The following is a 21,558-nucleotide window of genomic DNA, read 5'->3' as shown; positions in this document are numbered from 1 at the left end:
GTAATTTTTGGGCTACACTGCAGGCAACCACAAATAGAATGAAGCATTACGCAGTACCCGTGGCAAATCAATGTGTTTTCTATGTGATACAGGGCTAGACAGGTCCTTCAGCTCTTTGTAACCGCTCTTCATTCTAGCCAAGAGATGAAGACCCTAAACCCCCAAATGAAACATTTCTGGTATTTTACAGAAAGAACGATCAGACCTATTACGCTGCATTGTAGAAAACAGACTTTCCTGTGATATCGCTCGCTTTAAAGATCTTGATCTTCATCAAATTGCAAAGGAAACAGAAGGTTTTGTGGCCAAAGATTTTGTGATGCTAGTCGAAAGGGCTATAGAATCCAGTGTTGCTACAAGAAAGATCTACAGTAAACAAGGTAATGTGTTCTTTCGTCCTTGTAAGGGCTTTGAAAGAGAAATGTGTTTTTGCCGGAGCGGCCCTCTAATGTAACATCATTGCGGTTGAAGCTTTGTTTTCATGATGCTGAGCTCACAACGTGCAGGGGACTTGGAGCTCTGTATTAGGAAAACAGAGTTCCAACCACTATAAAGATATATAATACTAATTGGCACAGAAGTACAAAAAATAAGAGTTTTGTGCCTTCAACCAGGGTTAACAAGGTTTTTTTTTATTTGCCATTTTAGATTTAGTTTTGTTAACATCAGACTTCCAGAAAGCTCTTAAAGGCTTCACCCCCATGTACCTGAAGAAAGCCAATTTACACAAGCCTAAGCATCAGAGCTGGAACATGGTGGGAGGATTGCACGATGTACGGCAGGTTCTGAAGGACACCATTGAGCTACCAGCCAAGGTGCAGTCAGAGATATGGAACACATTGCTCATATCATTCTTTACATTACATTATGGGTCGTGGGGCAGACGTGGTATTTATTTTCCACATATATGTAACCAAGAGAAATATATTTTTGAAAAGATCGTTCATGTTTCTTTTTCTGTTTTTAAGTATCCAGAGTTGTTTGCAGACCTTCCAATCCGGCACAGATCTGGAGTTTTGCTGTATGGGGCACCGGGCACCGGGAAGACTTTGTTGGCTGGTGTTATTGCTCATGAAAGCAGGATGAATTTCATCAGTATTAAGGTGATCACTGACATGCATAACGCATGACGACATACATGCATTCAGCACAAATCACATGTCAAATAAAACTTTTTAAATGGCTTTTCCAAGATGACTGTATTGATGGCCTGTCTTTATGATAAGCCAGAATGGTGGGGGACTGATTCCTGGCACTCCTACCAACCAGATAACTTAAGAGGCTTTTGTGCCTTCATTGTTAACCAGCCCAGCTCTGTACTTTTAGTATTGGCTGCACTTGGTATTTTAACTCAGCCCTATTCATTTGAGGATGGATTTGCAGTACCAGGCATGGCCACTACTAAAAGTACAGAGCTGTGCTGATAAACAATGAAACAGAAGCCCATCCCCAGCTGATTAGTAAAGTTGACCGAGTCAGACCTCCAGCATTCTGATACTGGTGGCTTATCCAAAGGATAGAACATCAGTATTCTAGTCCTGGAAAACTTCGTAAACTCTTTTAGAGTTAGATAAGAGATATATGAGAAAATGAATATATGGTCGGTATAAAATGTTAATCAATCAGTATAGAATTCACACACTGATAAAATGCAGAATAGAAGAAGCATGTAGAGAGAAAGCTCAAACTCCGCAACCACATTGATGCTTAGGATTAAATAATGTTGCTACGGTATAGTTGGATGCAGGCTCTCTGAGAAGGGGTTTGGAGTAGTACAGCAAGGTGTGAGGCGTAGACTTGACCTAAAAGAAGCTTGGTATCAAGGCAGAGCGGTTCCAGGAGACTGGTATTTGGGTTGGCACAGGCTAAGGCTTTTCACTCTTACTTCTTGCAAGAATGTGTAGGTTTTACTGGACAGACCTCCAGGTCTTTGTACCCGGGATAGTTCCCAGAAGATGGTCGGACAGCAAATAGCGTGGCTGGGCTGAACATGTAGTCAAGGCCGATCCATGTTCGCAACAGGCAGATGAATATCGCCTGGTCTAAAATCAGTATTACAAAGCAGGGTCTGTAGAGAAAAAGGTCAGGTCAAACGAAGTTAGACTAGCTGGGTCAAATGTAGGAAAATAACCAGGAACTCCCCACAGAGCTGATAACCAAGCACTGAGAACATCATAGCAGTTCCTCTTTAAAGGCCAAGTAAGAGTGACGTCATGTGCCACGCTAGGTCCCAATCCTGTGGCTGGAGACATACTTGATAATCGGGGAAAAGCCATGACATTCCGATACCTTGATAACTCCCTGTCCCTGGACAGGCCGAAGATGGCCTGTCAAGCAGAGGAAACTCTGCAGCGGCTTGTGTCTGCCTGCAGCTAACAAGCTCTATACAAGCTTACAGCCTCCGGATATCAGCAAAAATGTTTTCAGCTGCTGACAGCAAGCAGAGATCTTGATAATGGTATGGAACTGAAACACAAAGAAACGGGGAAACTGATAGGTTAAAAAAGGCTGTTGTAAGACCTGAATGAAAACACTTTTTAAGTTTAGTTGCCACGTAATGCCATCTCTTTCCTCTAGGGTCCTGAGCTTCTCAGCAAATATATCGGAGCAAGTGAGCAGGCAGTGCGGGATGTCTTTACAAGGTAATAGTATATAATCAGTGCAATGTAGTGGGAAATGCTATTTAACCCCATAAGTTTACATCCTGGCTGCCTGATACTTAAGGCAACAGGACACAAACTTACATTCTGTCCATGCCACAAGCTCAGAAACTTGTGCCGTGCCATCTGCAGCGGGAGCCAGCTGTGACTGCCACCCTCCCGCTGCACAAGCGATCCCTGCTGTAAACCCCTTACATGCCGTGATCAATGTTGATAACAACATGTAAAGAGTTCACAGAGGGAGCATGCTCCATCTGTAACGTCATCGGCCCATCTCGATGTCATCGCAAAGGCCCATTGTCCAGTGTCCGGGTCTGCCATGGCATATGATCGCTAGCAATAATGATAATACATTGCAGTACAGATCGTGGTTCAAGTCTCCTACATAAAAACATTTGTTAAAAAAACTGTGTTTAAACTTATTTTTGTAACTTTTTTTACTACTAATTTTTAACAAAGCTGAATGAAATAAATAATATTTGCATAAAGAAAATGACCGACCGTAGACGCCAACTCAAATTATTGCCATATGCGCCCTATAATCCAAAACTATACAAATTTTATATCAAAACGTCCAAAACAAAATGAGGCACCCATTCCCGTACCTTATAGTAGCGTAAATATAATGATTTTAAAAGTAAATCACTAAATTTTTGAAAACAATTTTTTTTTTTTTTTTTTTAGCTTTTTGCCCCAGATAAAACTTTAAAAAAAAAGGAAAAAAAGTCAGTTAAAAAAAGATATAAAAAAATAGCCCTATATACCACTGAAAAAAATGCAGGAAAAATGATTTTGCTACAAAAAGAAAAAAAATAGGGCCGTAAAACCACCACATGGCTAAAATGCTTTAGCACCAAAGCATTGCTTTAGCATCTTAAGGGGTTAAGAAAGGAAGTACTATAATATTTTTATTTATTTGTGAATTATCTCTGTTTACGCCTAGTTTCAAACGGGCGTGGGCGATTTTGGGCTGTGATTCATGTTCCAATATCGCACTTTCCACCATGTGAGAAAGCCCCATGATGCGTGGAATCCCTTCATCCCGTTGCTTTCAATGGGGCAACAGCAGTAGGAGAACTCCGCGATCCTCTGTGACAGCAGTGGATTCCTTCATCCCCGCGGGGAATCCCTTCACCCCTGCCATTGCTGTCACACGTGTTTGCAGAGTTCTCCTATTGCTTTCAACAGGGCCAATGCTGCTGCCGCCGACCCATTAAAAGCAATGGGTGACATTGCAGGAAGTTAGAACATGCTGCGATGTGTTTCTCGAAATTGCACCGCATCGCGGTGTCATGCGGGAAGACATCACTCATGTGTATGAACCCATTTAAATGAATGGGGTTCATATTTCTGCGAGATTTGTGCGTCTTGCAATGCACAAATCTCTCACGATTTTATCGCTGTGTGTAACCGGCCTAATGCTCACAATTCTTTATTCCTGTAGTAAGGCCCCCCTACCATCAGCACAGTTTGTGTGACCATGTCCATCTCACTATATAAGATAGAGGCCACAAGCGGCGTCCGTGTCTATCTCTTCACACTGCCTTAGCACGTTTAACCAAACCATGTAAATATATTAGTGGCTGCTTAAAGAGCAATTCCCACTCTGTCTACAGTTTAATCTTCATATATGGATGGCTTAATTTTTCAGAGCTCAGGCTGCCAAACCCTGCATCTTGTTCTTTGATGAGTTTGATTCAATTGCACCGCGGAGAGGGCACGATAACACAGGAGTCACTGACAGAGTGGTCAATCAGATGCTGACACAACTGGATGGGGTGGAGGGGTTACAAGGTAAAGTCATTATTACAAAGGGCCGCGTATAGAGATGAGCGAGCATACTCGCTAAGGGCAATTACTCGAGCGAGCATTGTCCTTAGTGAGTACCTGCCCGCTCGGAAGAAAAGATTCGGGTGCTGCGCCCCCCCGCTCCCCCCTGCTCACTGCCGCAACTCACCGCTCACCCGCGCCGGCACCCGAATCTTTTCTTCCGAGCGGGCAGGTACTCACTAAGGACAATACTCGCTCGAGTAATTGCCCTTAGCGAGTATGCTCGCTCATCTCTAGCCGCTTATACAAACTGGCTGAAATTGAAATAAATGGTCTAATCAATTTTGCTCATTTTATTAGGAGTTTATGTTCTGGCAGCTACCAGCCGCCCTGATTTGATTGATCCTGCCTTACTTCGACCTGGACGCTTGGATGAGTGTTTGTACTGCCCACCTCCAGACCAGGTTAGTCAAATATTAAAAAAAAAACAAAAAACATTTTAGCCAATGTCCATATCACTTTTTACACTTAAATCAGGTAAATGTTTCGAAAATGCTCCCAGTGTATGTGTCAGAAGAAAATGCTGAATCCTTAAAAGGGGTTTTCTACCTTAAAATCTGATGACCTATCCTATAGGATAGGTCATCAATAGCTGATTGGTGGGGGTCTGCCATCCAGGATCTCCGTCAATCAGCTGTTCGCAAAGCTGCTTTCACATCATATGGGAAAGGAAGCACATAGCGCCATACATTGTGTCATGCCTCCTATGCTATTGTAGGCACAACTCCTATTCACTTCAGCGGGAATTGTTTCTCCAATACCATGGTGGTGCTGGTCTGAGGGCTTGAGGCTATTAGTAAGTGACTCTACATAGTTTCTGGCTCATCTTTAAAAACCAAAAAATTGACAAACTCTTTAGAAGGGATTGTCCAGTTGCACACTATTGATGGCCTATCCTCAGGATAGGTAATCAACAGTAGATTGGCAGAGGTCTCGTCACTAAGGACCTTCCCCAGTCAGCTGTTCTCTGAGCCAGTGTGCTGATTTCTGCAGGCAACGGACAGCTCCGTTCTCACTGTAGTGGTCTGGGTTGGTATTGCAGGCCAAGCTCCTATGCATTTCATTCAGAACTTTACATGTAATATCAAGCCTGGCCACTGATAGAGCTGTCTGTTTTATGCAGGAATTGGCTCAGTGCATAAGCACACCAGCCTCGCACACAGCTGACCGGCAGGATACCCGAGTGATGGACCCATACCCATTAACTATTGATGACCTATTCTAATGATAGAGCATCAATAGGTGATAAAAGCCTGATCTTGGTACAACCCCCTTTAATCATTGTTTGTTTTATTTCTACACAGGCATCTCGATATGAAATCCTTACAGGTCTCAGCGGCTCCATGATGTTAGACCATGATGTGGATTTTCAGTACATTGCTAATCGGACAGAAAAGTTTACAGGAGCGGATTTAAAAGCCTTGTTATATAATGCTCAGCTAGAGGCCATCCATTCTAGCCTAGCACCCTGTGCACCTCAGGTATGACGCCGCTTTATGTTCATGACGTGACAAGACTACTCCTGTACCTTTCATGCAAGGTGATATGTATGCCGAAGAGTGGGGGGTCTTCCACTCAGGACCTCCTTCTATAAGCCAAAAAATGTTTTTCTTCATGAGACAAGCCCTACATTTACTTGTGTATGAGACATAAGAATATTTACATTTCTAACTTACTTGTTATAGGACAGTAGGTCTGGATCCGACAGTGACGCCAGTTTATCATCCATGATTTTCCTGAACCACAGCAGTGTTTCCGATGAATCTTCAGGAGAACCAGACAGTGCCCTAGAACAGTCCTTTACCTCTCTGGAAATGGTGAAAATTCCTCCAGCTGATTCAAAGTCCAATATATGGCGCCTATATTTTGGAAGCTCTAATGACTCTGACTTGGCGAATGGCAGTTCAGATCAGGTACTTAACTTAACCATCACATCTAGGTAGGTTTCTCTTTAAGGAGGTCTTAGTATTGCATGTCCACTCTCGCAATGAAATGTGGAGATGTGCTGCTGACAAATGGATTCTGTATGGGGACAATCGATCATACTAATGATTCTTTATCCCCATACTACAGATCATCTGCCCGTGTAATCCATAAAAACGAACGCTGATGAATATGCTTGTTGTTGGTTGGTGCTCGTTACCATGGTCAGATGATCTGCTCATGTAAAAGCACCTTAAGGCTTTTTCACACGAGCGATTTCTCGTAGCGATTAGCTGCGAGAAAACGTCGCTGGAAAATTGCGACCATGTAAAGTATTGGATTCCAGGGCATTCATTTACATTGACAATGCACGGGCGATTTTCAGTCGCCATTTTTATTTCGCAGAGTCAAAAGACAGGCCATCACCTCTCTTTTGATGAAAATCGCTGGGAGCTCCCATAGATTCCTATGGGAGTTAAAAAAAGAGGGGGAGGGGGGATTTTACCTGAGTGTGGCATTCGTTCGAAAAGACAGCTGGCTCTATTTAGCTATTTAAGCTAAATAGAGCCACTCTGCCAACCGTAGCTGCAGCGTCCTTTTCATGCGATGCAGCCAGGTGAATGAACGAGGAAACGCTATTTCCTTTTGGAATTAGATCGCCACAATGCCACGATTTTTTGACGCGATGTGACCTGCGTGAAAATGCATCACTCGTGTGAAGGAGGCCTTAGGGCGCTATTACACAAGTGCTAGCAGCAGCCACGAGTCTTTTCCTGGCAATTGCCGGGCGGAAATTGTAAGCGCAGATGCTGCTACATTAGTGCTATTTGCCGGGCTGCACCTGTGCTTGCACCCTGACAATCGTCTGGAAAACTCGAGCACTAGCGAAAGCTTCAAGCACTTGTGTAATAGCACCCTTACACCTAAGGACACTATTAGACAAGTTAAAGAAGCTTTTACAATTATGTAACAGCACTAAGTGCCAGGTTGCACCTACAGTTGCAACGGCTAGTGCACATCTAATAGCACTGTATTTCTTGCTGTCTGTCTACATCATTAACCACTAATTACAACATCAAATAATGACTCTTAATTACTGCAAGGTGAAGGCGTAGCAGTTTCTCACAGCAAGCAATCAGATTTCAGCTCTTAACTGTTCCACTTTTCCTATGTAGTTTTGGTAAATCTCCCCCACTATACCAATATCTCCCTGATTGCACTAGAGAGAGTGTATTCCCAATATATCGCACTGCAGCAAACCCTTGCTCCGTGGTGAATAGGTCCCCATTTCTTTGAATAATGGGAATCTGTCATAATCCTATTGCCAAATTATGCAAGATAAACTTAATTAAGATTAAAACGGCAAAAAAATCCTGATGTCTACAACCTTCCTAGCATTGCAGTTTCCCCATTCCACCCACACTACGAGGGGGTGCTGATAAGTATTGAGCCTTACCCCCCCCCCCCTCCCCCCCCCCCCAAAAAAAAAAAAAAATTGAGCTAGGAAGCTATAAGGTATATACTAAAGCACATTCCCCACTTTCCCCAAGCTAATCTGAGTAGGGCCACGTTTTTAGCATACCAATGCATAGATACAGTGTGTCGGTAGGATGACTGCATGATCCATCTTGGGAAGTCAGCATAAAGAGATGCAACCTCCTTGTAGGTGCCATAATGAATAGTTGCCCTGTAAGGGCAGGTCACACTGGCGGACTCTGTGCATTCATCCATTGTATTAGAGTGCTCAGCATATAATAATGCAGGAGTAATCCCTGGTTGCTGGTCCCTTTATCTAGAGATAACCACTTAATGGGGAGGGTGAGAAGCAGGACCCACAGCGATCAACTGATTGCCACACTGATTTCTTAACATTGCAATACACTTTGTATTAAAATTGGCAGTATAAATCCATATCCCAGGGGCGGTTAACCCCTTACCCGCACTCTGATATAAATATCCATCTCCAGCACTATACAAAAAGAGCTAGAAGTGTATGCTGTACGTAGAGCAACCTAATGGTTCCCTAAACTAGTGGTCAGGGACCAGATTTTAACACTGCGCATGCCAGGACGTTAGTCTGTTATCAGACATCTAAAGAGAATAAATAAATAAAAACTGAAGAAAATGGTCTAAAAATATAAGAATAAAAGCGCTCACCTCTCCAATCACCCCAGGTCCGGCACAGATGACCTGCGGTCCGCCTCTCCCTAATTTTCTTTCCCACCGGCCAGCAGCATGCATTTGCTGCAGCCAGTCAGTGACCTTAGCACTCACTTGCCATACTACTGGCATCACCAATCAGTGATAGAAGCCAGGATGCCAGTAGGAGAAAATGTGACTGCTAAGGCCACTGATTGGCTATGGCTGTCACTTGCTGGCCTCCTGTAAACAAAGACTGAAGGAACCATCGGATTGGCGATGTGTACTGGATTGGCGGGGGATTAGAAAGCTGAATATGTATTATTTTTCAGAAATCCAATTACCCCTTTAATGAACCAAACCTCACAGAGCTCCTATAGCTGCAGGCTTCACCATGTAAACCCACTGCTATTGTGGCCATCCCAGGTGACATGTCTTCCTTCAATTGTCTTTACAGACCTGCCACAGCTTATCTGGAAGCAATTCCATTACATATGATTTCACTGGCTTGTCTGTAGGAGAATTGGTGTCTTCTCAACCTCCATTGTTCATAACTTCTTCCTCACAAGAAGATCTCCAGGAGCACTGCCAGAGTGTACACGCTGAGACCAGTCTTACCAACTACAAGAACTTGGTACAACGACCTCACCTCTTCCACTTCACATATACATACAACTCACTTTGAAGACATAGGTTTTCAGCTCTTAACAGTAGTGAGGGGCAACAGGACCTGCAGCGACTCAGAGAGAAGATGAGATAGACTGAGAGATGGCTGTGTAGTATTGAGTGGGCTTGGTTTTGCTGCACAGCCTCTAAAATTGGAGAGAGGAAAAAGAGCTGAGCTTTTGCATGATCATGAGAGAGACCAGCTGATCAGTGCTGTGCCAAGCTAGGAAATTCAATGTAGGAGACTTTCTAACTGCATGGGAAGGAAAACTCAGTGAAAAAAACAAACAAACATAAACGCATCCTTTTTTTCTGCAGGGATTTAGTAAGATATTGTTGTATTGATTTTTTCATACCCAAAGGGTTCCAAAGCCTTTGAGAGAAAGATTGACTATTTTGGACAATCCCTGCTCAGGTACTCGTTATTCGAGTCGAGCTTTTCGTAATATTTGAGATTTCTATATGAGTAACAAACGCCATTGAAGTCAATAGGAGACCCGAGCATTTTTGCAATTCACCTGCCGGTTGCCGAGGTTCTCTCTCTCGCCAGCCAGCCAGCCAGCCACAGGGGTCGAACACGGCATGGTACTCGCTCGAGTAACAAGCACCATTGAGTATGCTAATACTCGAACGAGCAACAAGCTCGGACGAGCATGTTCGCTCAACTCTAGTTTCTACACATCCTGTAGCTTTACACACTACTGCTTTGCAAGGGTGTGTCCCTTTTGGCATTGGGTCACCAGTTCTGCCCCCCTGATATACAATGTGGACATACACAGCGTTAGTTAGTATATGGTAATCATTATTAACAAGTAGTGTACTAACCTCTTTTGAGCTGTCTTCATGCTTGTGTTGCCACCTTATAACAGCCTGTACAGACAGAGGGAAGGAAAATAAGACATACGTTTCTATAAAATGTCATTTCTATGTATTTTTCTTATCTTAGATCTTTCTTTCTTTAACTAAAATGGCCTATTTATATTTTTTCGATCAGGAGGAGTCATCTCATCGCCAGATGGAAGCAAGGAAGAAAATGTGCATCGGCCAAAACCACCTTCTGGCAGCGCTTGCCAGTACCAGACCCTCTATAAGTGCAGAAGACTGGAAGTTTTTCAACCATCTGTAAGGAATGAGTAATACATAAACCTTTCAGTTTTCCGAATCAAGCCGCTCCATGTGGCTGCTAACTGTGCTGCAAATAACAAATGCATTGATATCACAGGATAGGATTGGGTGTTCTCTCCGGGAAGAGTTACTTCCTCTGCTTTTCCACAACTCCCATAGACTTTAACCCCTTAATGAGGTGGCCCTTTTTTTCCCCCATTTTCGCTTTTTCCACCTTCCTTTTAAAAAATCGTAACTCCTTTATTTATCCATCGACGTCGCTGTATGAGGGCATGTTTTTTGCGTGACAAGTTGTATTTTTCAATGGTGCTATTTAATGTACCATATAATGTACTGGAAAACTTTTTAAAAATTCTAAGGGTAGTAAAAAAAAAATAAATAAATAATAAGGCATTCCGCAATCTTTCTTGAAATATAAGCCCTAGAACTACACTACATGAAAATAAAAAAGCAATAGTCAGCTAGTAGGCGCCGTCCAGGTCCCTCCTGCTGGTCCCTGGCACTCCGACAGGCTTCCGTGCCGTTCTCAGTGCTGACAGAACATGGCTTGCTGGGAACAGGGTTTGTAAACCCCGCCTCCAGGAAGCGATTGCTCTGATTGGTTGAGCTGCCGCGCTCGAGGACCAATCAAGGCTGGCGCTTGATGAACCAATCACAGCATCGCATTCAATGGCTGTGATTGGTTCATCAAGTGCCGCCTCTGATTGGCTGAGCAGCGGCGCTTGAGAGCCAATCGGCGCAATCTCCTGTTGGAGGCAGAGTTTTGAAAACCAGTCACCAGCAAACAATGCTCTATCGGTGCTGAGGACTTCATGGGAGCCTGCCAGAGACCAGTGGCAGGCACCCAGATGGCGTCTGCTAGGTGACTATATGACACCCCTGGAAAATAAGACTCTTTGCCTCTTTTGGGGCAGAAATTAACATAAGACAAGGTCTTTTTTTTCGGGGAAACACAGTATTTGCAGGACATTCCTCATTCACACAGAGAGACATGCTTTGACAACAATACAGCACAAATGAGCTGAACAACTAATAATTGGGCGTTTGGTGGTTCGTTGGCTGTTGGATGTCATAGTTACATGGGACAATGATTGGGCATTTGAACATTCATGACCAACTATCGGGCTTTGTAAAAGTAGCTCAGTAGGATTGAAGTAATAAGAGTTAAATCCTGAATTTTTGAGCTTTTGCTTTTTATAGCCCAGCCGCCATTTTATCTCTCCCCGACTTCTCCATCAGGAAGTTTCTGCTTTTAAGTAGTTTCTACTGTGCTAGGTCTTTGTCAATGAATGACCGGTTGCAGCAGGAATCCCCACACGGGAAGGGGAAGTGTTGTTGGTGCATAAATCATTTTGTAGTCTAAAGGATGACTGCTGCCTCTAGTGGAGGTACTACCACAATTCAACCTTGTATCTCCAACTACTGTAGGTGCAAATACTTCTAGAAAAGATTTTTAATGTTAAAAGGCTGGAGGAGTAGGTTATAAAATAGAGGAAGAGATACCACTCCTATAATGTATATTACTAGGATATAAAATCAGCTTATGATCAGTGGCGGTCCGACCTCTGGGGCACCAACTGATCCTGAGAATGAAGGGCCACAGTTCCGGTTCACAAGCCAGCCCTGACCACCCACTGCCACACTGCTCTGTTCAAGTGAATGTGCCCAACTGCTGTTTCCTGTGCAGCCAAAGTGCATAGGATAGCGAATAATTTTCTGATCAGTGGGAGTACACCTCTCCACCCCCTCTCCCCCTCACCACCCTCTCTCCCCCTCACCACCACCAATCCCAAGATTTCAGCCCTGGCACATCCCAAAGTTCTGGCAGCGGAGATTGGGCATGCTTGCCTCTGTTCCACCACCAGAGGTAACTGATTTCAAGCTCTCAGCTATGTCTGATGGCCCCATTGAAGCGAATAGAGCAGAGGCGCACATGCATGGATGGTCTCTGATGCCAGAACTTCATAAAATTTCACCCCTGGCTTCTACCGATCAGTAGCGTTCAGAACACCACAGATCAGTGAGTGAATAGGCGATAACTTTCTGCAATAGGGATACCCCTTTTAAGACATGTCTGATTTAACCCCTTTTTAGATTCGGAAGGTTGTGAAAAAGATACCTGCAGCTTTATGCAATCATATTGTGCAATTTTATGTCTTTTGAGCACAATTTCACACACACACACACACACATATATACATATATATATATAGAGAGAGAGAGAGGGAGAGAATGAATGTTGAATAGTTTTTATTACTTTATCTTGTATTGGCTGTTCTTAGTTTGCCTGTGTTAGACCTCCTTCACACGGGAACACTGCATCGCCGTGAGAAAATCGCAGCGATATTGCATCGCTGGTCCGTGCCATATAGCTGCGTTTTTTCGTGGTGATGCCACGATTTTGTAGCATCACTTCAGAGGATTTTCGGGAGGGGGGGGGGGAAGGACTTGAAATATAATCCCTACCCCAAAAATAAGCCCTAGCTGCAGGGAGAAATTTTAAAAAGTATACATCACCTAGAAGCGCTGTCTGCTGCTGCTTTCTTCAAGTCCCCAACACTGCTCTTCATCATCTCTTCTGGTTGGAGATTGAAAAATCCCCGCCCGCTGGAAGCGCTGCCTCTGATTGGCTGACGCCAATGGTTCAGCATTCGATGAACTAATCCTAGCCATTCATAGAGTGCTGGGTTTGATTGGCTAAACGTCAGACAATCAGAGGCAGCGCTTCCAGGAGGCGGGGATTTTTCAAGCCTCGGCCATAAGAGATGAAGAACATTAGTGCCGGGGAAGGAAGCTGCAGCAGCGCCAGACAGCGTTTCTAAGGTGATGTATACTTTGTTTTTACATTTTTGCCTGCAGCTAGGGCTTAGGCTATGGCTTTGACATTAGGAAAGTTGCACCGCATGAAAACCACGTTTTTCATGTGATGCAACAGAGGGGAAGGCTCCATAGGAGAACATGGGCTACAAAACCTCACAAGTCACATGAATATCGCGCAACCGGCAAGGTTTTGGACTAGCAATGTCGCATGCTACAAAACATCGCAAATGTGAAGCAACGCATAGGAAGGCATGGGCTTCATATACCTGCGATTTGTAGCATTGTTGCATCTGGAGAAAATCGCGAGACTTCATCGCCCGTGTGAAGGAGGCCTTATACTCCAATGCTGCATTCACTATTCTACTGGCTGTTAATTCAGTCAGCAAGCTTGTGGTCAGGCACACCAATACCAGCTTAGCTGAGCTTTTGTAACACAGTGGGACAATCATTTCTCCTACATCAGGTTATCGTACAGTGCCTGGGTGCAGAACTGCACTTCCTGCCTCCACATCTCATGACATGATGGGAGTTGTAGTTCTACAACAGCTGGAGATAACTGGTTATCAACATGTGTTTAATATCAATTCTCTCAAACTTTTTTTTTCCAGCTATGAAAACTTCCAAAATCTGAAGAACTCAAGTGGACAGACGATCGGAAGAGGACAGAAAGTAACATTAGCTTAATTAGTGCAATAATCTACCCTGCAAACCCGTTGTAATAATCCATGATATGTGTATAATTGGAAACTAATAAATGTCTTTTATTTTTCACTTGCCTGCGTGCACTCGATTCTTCTTTCGTATATAGATGGAACATTACATAATTGGGGCTAAAGGCAGATAAACAGCAGCCTCTGGGGGTTTCTATAGCTCAGTAATTAGCACTATTGTCCTGTTGCACTGGGGTCCTGAGGTTGTATCCTTCCAGAGCACCATCCGCATGGAGGTTGTAGTTCCCTTTTATGCTTGTTTCTGTTTCCCCTCCTATTCCGAAAACATACAGATAGGTTGGCTTTCCATGAAATTGATCCTAGTGTGTGAGATTAAGAATGGAGGGGCTCTTCTTGGCCTTTTGGCAGAGATCAAGTGTAGCATCTATTCAGATCAGTGTTTGAGAGGCTATTGTTTGTAATGGATCTACACATGGTGGTAATTAGTGGTAATTAGTAAGTGCTCAATGTACAGGGTGCAGCCACAAAGGAGACAGCAGCCATCGGATGAAACCTCATTCCCTTGTGAAACAGACGTCCCTTATAGAAGAGCTATACCTGAATCAATGGCCTAGGGACGGCTGCCTGGGGGCCTACGGCTGCCCAAACTGTCCCTATTATCTGCTCTTGGGTCCCTAACAGCTGACATATAGCGCAGGGCCCTTAGTAGGCCTAAGGCTGCTTTCACACCTGTGTTTAGGGCTCAGTTAAGGGTTTTCTGTCTCTCTGCTCCATTTTTGGATGAGAAAAACTGAAATAAAACTGATCTGTTTTCCCCCATTAATAATAATAATCTTTATTTGTATAGCGCTTTAATGTCAAGGGAGTTTCAAAAAATGGAAAGCAAACAGAAAGGCTTCAGTTTGCTTCCATTCCGTCAGGTTTCCGTTGGAAAGCGCCACGATTTTTGAGCGCTGTTTGCTCTATTTTTCCGCATTTAGCACACCTCCTCACCCATCGCAATGATGGGGCGCGCTAAAACCTGTTGTCGGACGCAAACAAAAGTAAAAATTGAGACATTTTACCAAGCGCCCGTGTGAGAGCAGCCTCAGAGTTCATCCTAAGATTCGGCGAAGGGTGGTCACATTTCGTTGACCTGTGTGGCCTGGTGACCCGGAAGGAGTTATCGATTTATTTAGGGGCCCTCACATTTTAAGAAAGATCTTAGAGTAGATCACATAGTATTGCGCTTTTTGCTGATTTAGATATTCCCTAATCCTAATATGAGGACAAGTACACAGTCACTACTGAAGGCTCCATCACTGTCCTGTAATAAGTCTAGTTCTGTGGTATGTAATATGACTGTCCTGTAATAAGACTAGTCCTGTATTACGTAATGAGACCAGTCCGTAATATGACTGTCCAGTAATATGACTAGTCCTGTAGCATGTAATAAGACGGACCCTGTAATAAGATGAGCCCTGTAATATGACCAGTCCTGTAGTATGTAATATGACTGTCCAGTAATAAGACTAGTCCTGTAGTATGTAAAAAGACGAGTCCTGTAGTATGTAATAAGACGGACCCTGTAATAAGATGAGCCCTGTAATATGACCAGTCCTGTAGTATGTGATATGACTGTCCTGTAATATGACCAGTCCTGTAGTATGTAATATGACTGTCCTGTAATATGACTAGTCCTGTAGTATGTGATATGACTGTCCAGTAATAAGACTAGTCCTGTAGTATGTAAAAAGACGAGCCCTGTAATATGACTGTCCTGTAACAAGAAATAGAATCCATTCATTTGAATGGCTGTATTCATATGGGCTTTTTCTTACTTGCACCAATAGTCCTATTCTTCTCCAAATGTCAGACAAGAAAAGTTCATGCAAATGTGTGGTGTCCGATGCAAGTTGCGCCAAAGAATGTCGGCTGCAACATTTATGGTAAAAATATTTTATTAGACAACTACATTCACAAAGAGGAATAATTTTACATCACGTTGATAGAATCTGTTTTATTGAAGCAAAAATACATTTCCTCTGTATGGCTCATGAAAAGTAGCTGTCGCCTTTTAATAATTCGTATACGTGAAAGTCTCCTACTGCAAAGCAGCGGACCGAGACCTTAACTCTGTAGTAACCAGAATGTAAGTATGGAGGAATAAAAGAGGTAGGGAAAAGAGGAAGAATAGGAAAGAAAGGGGATAAATTGGGGAAAAAGCAGCATACCCAACTGTGAGGGAGATCCATCTATAGTGTAATTAATTTTTGTATCAAATATAATTATAAAAATTATGATAAGTTACAACAACAGTGAGTAGCCAAGTATCTAAGCGAGGAGATGAGCGAAACGGGATCCAAGATGCCCAATTGGTGTAGAATCTAGAGCGTTTGTTGTCGTCATTAGAACTAATCTCCTCCTTGTACATTATGAAGTCCGGAGCTTCCAGGCCTTGTAGGAGATTATGGTGATTTTCAGAGTTTTGGGATAATCTGGCGCATTGCCAAGAGGAAGAATCTGAGCAAGCTACTTTTAACTTGGACAGAGCCTGGAATCATAGATAAAAGGGCCATTTCTGGAGACTGATGTTTTATATATCAAGTTATACAGCAGATTTACTTCCTGCCATATGGGGGAGATTATTAGGCATGTTCAATAATATATGTATAAAAGTGCCTATGTCCAAAGAGCATCTCCAGGCCTTATTCAAGATTTGAGAAAACATCTTGGCCACCTGTGTTGGGATTCTATACCACTGGGACATGTCATGATCAGGTACAGGTTCAGAGTCTCTTGTGACCAGTGCGCGCCGGTAGCGTGGTCAGAGGGAAGCCAGGGGTCGGTACACGAGTACAAGGGAGCAGACAGGTAGCATAGTCAGGGGAAGCCAGAGGTCGGTACAAGGGAGCAGACAGGTAGCGTAGTCAGGAGAAGCCAGAGGTCGGTACACGGGTACAAGGAAGCAGACAGGTAGTGTAGTCCGGGGAAGCCAGAGGTCAGTACCAAGCGAGCAGACAGGTAGTGTAGTCAGGGGAAGCCAGAAGTCGGTACACGGATACAAGGGAGCAGACAGGTAGCATAATCAGGGGAAGCCAGACGTCGGTACACAAGTCTATCCATTTGCAGTATGGAGGAGCAGTTGGTGGAGCTTGACTACAGGCTTGGGAGCATAATAATCACGCAGGAATGGAAGGTGCTAGGCCAGGTTATATAGAGGGTGTGCAATCAGGGAAATGGGGTGGAGCAATCAAAGAAACAGGGACTGGATAATATCTAGGAACAAGGAAGAAGAACAAGGGTTAGCAGGGGAGCTTGTCACAGGGCTGGATAGCTTAGGTAGAGCTGCCATCTGGAACACAGGAGCTCCTATGTTCAAGCCCTGACAGGATAAGGGCTTATAATTAAAGGAGATGTCCCGCGCCGAAACGGGTTTTTTTTTTTTTAAACCCCCCCCCCGTTCGGCGCGAGACAACCCCGATGCAGGGGTTAAAAAAACCACCCGCACAGCGCTTACCTGAATCCCGGCGGTCCGGTGACTTCAATACTTACCGCTGAAGATGGCCGCCGGGATCCTCTATCTTCGTGGACCGCAGCTCTTCTGTGCGGTCCACTGCCGATTCCAGCCTCCTGATTGGCTGGAATCGGCACGTGACGGGGCGGAGCTACACGGAGCTACACGGAGCCCCATAGAGAACAGCAGAAGACCCGGACTGCGCAAGCGCGGCTAATTTGGCCATCGGAGGCCAAAAATTAGTCGGCACCATGGAGACCAGGACGCTAGCAACGGAGCAGGTAAGTAAAAAACTTTTTATAACTTCTGTATGGCTCATAATTAATGCACAATGTATATTACAAAGTGCATTATTATGGCCATACAGAAGTGTATAACCCCACTTGCTGCCTCGGGACATCTCCTTTAAGGTCTTGGAATCTGCAAGAGTGGAGAATTTATGAGTCAAGGTAAAGGACCTGGGCCAACACTATTCCGTAAAAGATCTTCCTAATTTCTTTTCCCAACCCCATATAAAGACCAGCGGATCGTTTCGTGTTTCCTCTGCCAACAAAATTCAATAAAGCAGAGAGATTCCAGCTGTCAGTTTCGTGTGTGAGAAGTATAGTTTTTGAAATTGAGATAATAGAACAAGTAATCATCATATAAAGCCAAAGGAGTGTATATAATCATAAATTTGTAAGTATTGGAACCCTGCCCCGACCAACTGGTCCCCCTCATCCAATAACTTGTCCAGACACCTCACACCTGCGCTTGATATTCAAGGTAGCAGAAGCCTCAATCTGGCGAGTAGGGGGAAACTATTGAGCAATGCCGATATTTTAGGGTTGCCCAAAAGGGAAGTAAGTGGACCCAGAATTGATATCAGGTTTAAGTGTGTTGTAAAGCTGTTCCAAATGTTGTAGAGTTGGGCGATAAACAGTGATAAATCAGGGGTTCATTGACGCATGCGATGATGGAGCCAAAAAATACATAGCGAATGGAAGAGGTAGAGTCTTGTTCTGATTCAACCTATATTTTAGAGCAGTGTTTCCCAACTCCAGTCTTCACGGACCCCCAACAGGTCATGTTTTCTAGATTTTCTCAGTATTGCACAGGTGAAGCAATTATTGCCAATGCCTCAGATATTGCAACAGCTGTTCTTACTATAGGATATCCTGAAAACATGACCTGTTGGGGTCCATGCGGACTTGAGTTGGGAAACACTGATTTAGAGGAACACTTGTGAAAGACATGTAATACACATTGAGATATAGCAGCTTTATGGTAAATAGAAAAGTTTGGTAAGCCCACTCCTCCCATCTCTTAGTGTCATATTAGTGCCCTAAATTTCAGGTGTGGTCTGGCACTTCCCCAAATGAATTTCGAGGTGACTTTGCAAATATGATTCAGATAGGACCTGGGTAATATGATAAGGAAGGTTTGAAATAAATAAATGAACTTGGGAAGAGAGTCCATTTTTAGAACGTTGATCCTACCAAACCATGAAAGTGTAAGAGGATGCCACCTCTGTAGATCCGCCTCCAGTGAAGAAAGCATAGGTTTGTAGTTGAGGGCAAATAGCTGATCTGGGTTAGATGTTAAAGAGATTCCATCGGAGAGAGAATGTTGACTTTAAAGGGGTTTTCCAGGGAGAATACTGCCGTATTGATGACCTTATCCCCGGGATAGGTCTTCAATAGTTGATCAGCTGGGGTCGTTGAAATCGACGTGAGCCGTGCTTGCAGTTACAAGCACCGGGCATTACACAGAGGTCGGAGCAGAGACTTCCGATCCGCCCCCTGTATAATTGTGGCGCACAATTAGCTGATCGGTCGGGGTCCCAAGTGACGGACCCCAGACCATGCTGTGGCCAACGCCGGCTTTTAGCACTCCTCATCATTGATGAGAAACGCTAAACACTCAAAAGTAGAACAGACACCGCTAGAAAATCATGGCGCCGAAAAGCACTGTGATCAAGCGGCTGTCTGAGCGGCTCCCATTGAAAACAATGGTTCGTTATACCATGATTAGTGTGGTGCTGAAAGCGCCACGCTAATTGGGGTAAAAAGTGCCTGTATGAGGGAGGCCTTACAGCGATTAAAAGAAAAAATTGGGATGATTGCTATGTGTGAACACTAGAGATGAGCGAGCATACTCGCTAAGGACAATTGCTCGATCGAGCATTGTCCTTAGCGAGTATCTCCCCGCTCGGGAGCGAAGGTTCGGGTGCCAGCGCGGGTGACAGGTGAGTTGCGGCAGTGAGCGGGGGAGAGAGAGAGATCTCCCCTCCGTTCCTCGCTGCTCCCCGCCCACCGCCGGCAGCCAAATCTTTGCTCCCGAGTGGGCAGGTACTCGCTAAGGGCAATGCTCGATCAAGCAATTGCCCTTAGCGAGTATGCTCGCTCATCTCTAGTGATCCGTGGACCATAATTGTACGCATTATACACTAAAGTGGGATTCAGATGAGCAAAGGGACACTCACCGGCACGGAGCGTAGTTGCGCCTGAAGAAGGGAAATTTCTTCCCCTTCACTGGCTTTACAGACTCTGCGCCAGAGCGCAGGAGTTTGACAAAAGCCACGGGAAGATAGGTGCCGCCCGATCTTTCCCATACCATGTATTCACTACCTGCGGGAAAGATGGGGTAGGTCCTATCTTTTCTCAGTACAAATAGTGGGCGGGAAAACAGCTAGAGAAAACTAAACCACTGAAATCCTATTGAAATCAATAGTTTTGTTTTGCCCCTTATATGGCCGTGATTATCATGGCCGCATAACAGGAGAAAACCACTGTTGTCTGAAACTGCCCTAAAACAGGACATTCTGTGTTTTTTGTTTTGCTTCATCATGCGCATAAGGGCTTACTCACATGGGTATACGGGGGTTGCGTCTTATGCGCCTGTTCTTCACGTATGTAATACACAGTCCTTAGGGTCTACGTATATGTATTTACTTACATACGCTGCATATTCATAGGCTGAAGTACGCTGACAGCCTGCATGCTTCTACCTATTGGAAGGTTTTTTTACATACGGACATACGCAGCGTACTTAGGCAGCCTTCAAACGGGCGAGAAAATCGTGCGAGATTTGTGTGTTGCGAGACGCACAAATCTCGCACACGTATGAATCCCATTCTCTTGAATGGGGTCATACACTTGAGCGATGTCTTCTTGCATGGCACCACAATGCGATGCAGGAAACAAATCGCGGCATGTTCTATCTTCCTGCGTGCTCTCGCATCGCGCTGCCCATTGTTTTCAATGGGAGCGGGGGCAGCATCGCACCATGTGTTAAGGGAACGCAATGCGAGGTCTCCCATTGAAGACAATGGGAGAAACTCTACGATCCCCCGCTGTGGCTGACAGCTGTGCAGAGGATCGCTATATCTCCGAAGTGATGCGAGGCTGCTTTGACTTTAAAATGCCTCGCATTCACAGAGAATCCACATGGTGCGGAATGCGATAAGGGGGTGTAATTCCCTCCCCCTTATCGCACTCGCCAGTGTGAAGTTAGCCTAAGGGCTTATCGATATGACCGTATATATGCGTCTAATTTAGCTGTATTAAAAACGCGGGTAAAGCTTGAGACTTGTTTATTGTTATTCTTCATTCACGCGATTTTCACTTGCGATGCGGGTAGCGTTAAAACATACGGTCATGTGAACAAAGCCTAGGGCGCATATAAAAAACTGCATCTCATTGATTTTAGTAAAGAAAAAAAATATGCGAAAGCCGCCTGAAAATATTTGTGTATTTTTTTAACATACACGCAGCAGCGCCCCGTGTAAATTGCGTTAAATACGCCAATTACATTTGGGAGTCGATCTTGTCAAAAGATCATTTATGCGTATATATACCCTGTATATGGGCGAACGTAAAAATGCATATGTTCGTGTTAACGAGCCCTAAAAGCTCTTTGATTTACATCAGGCCATCCAGACATGCATAATTTTTCGCGCATATGGGGGAAAAAACCAGCATGTCTTATTTTGGTGAGCATTATTAGATTATGGGGGGGGGGGGGGTAAAATATATATAAATATGCATGTTGTGTGCGTATGACAGCAAGGAGTCCTCTTGTCCATAAGGGGTTAAAGACCTCCGAATCCCGGATGGAACACAAGCCGGAAATAGAAAAGAATGAATGGGAGACGCGAGGGCAGGGCGGGGTTGTAGTAGATATCTCCGCCCCGCTCTCTTCTCCAGCCAATCATCTGCGAGCGGGTCATTTTCCCGCCAAACTATAA

General features: G+C 44.3%; 1 protein-coding gene across 2 annotated transcripts in view; it reads left to right on the top strand.

Moving 5' to 3' along the window:
• PEX1 (peroxisomal biogenesis factor 1) overlaps positions 1 to 13,934 on the top strand; it is a 52,121-nt gene extending 38,187 nt beyond the window's left edge. The window contains exons 14-24 of one of the 2 annotated variants that reach the window (XM_066585759.1): positions 191 to 380; positions 649 to 815; positions 969 to 1,103; positions 2,578 to 2,642; positions 4,312 to 4,454; positions 4,791 to 4,894; positions 5,795 to 5,971; positions 6,176 to 6,403; positions 9,010 to 9,186; positions 10,213 to 10,340; positions 13,772 to 13,934. In XM_066585759.1, the coding sequence (XP_066441856.1) occupies positions 191 to 380; positions 649 to 815; positions 969 to 1,103; positions 2,578 to 2,642; positions 4,312 to 4,454; positions 4,791 to 4,894; positions 5,795 to 5,971; positions 6,176 to 6,403; positions 9,010 to 9,186; positions 10,213 to 10,340; positions 13,772 to 13,847 (1,590 nt within the window). In that variant the 3' untranslated portion in view covers positions 13,848 to 13,934. The remainder of the gene's footprint in view (positions 1 to 190; positions 381 to 648; positions 816 to 968; positions 1,104 to 2,577; positions 2,643 to 4,311; positions 4,455 to 4,790; positions 4,895 to 5,794; positions 5,972 to 6,175; positions 6,404 to 9,009; positions 9,187 to 10,212; positions 10,341 to 13,771) is intronic. The other variant, XM_066585760.1, reaches the window with a different exon arrangement.
• The last annotated feature ends 7,624 nt before the right edge of the window (positions 13,935 to 21,558 follow it).

Source organism: Eleutherodactylus coqui, chromosome 12 (genome assembly GCF_035609145.1).
Source record: "Eleutherodactylus coqui strain aEleCoq1 chromosome 12, aEleCoq1.hap1, whole genome shotgun sequence".
Taxonomy (NCBI): Eukaryota; Metazoa; Chordata; class Amphibia; order Anura; family Eleutherodactylidae; genus Eleutherodactylus; species Eleutherodactylus coqui.
The sequence above is the reverse complement of the archived record's forward strand: the minus strand, read 5'-3'. Positions and strand labels throughout refer to the sequence as shown.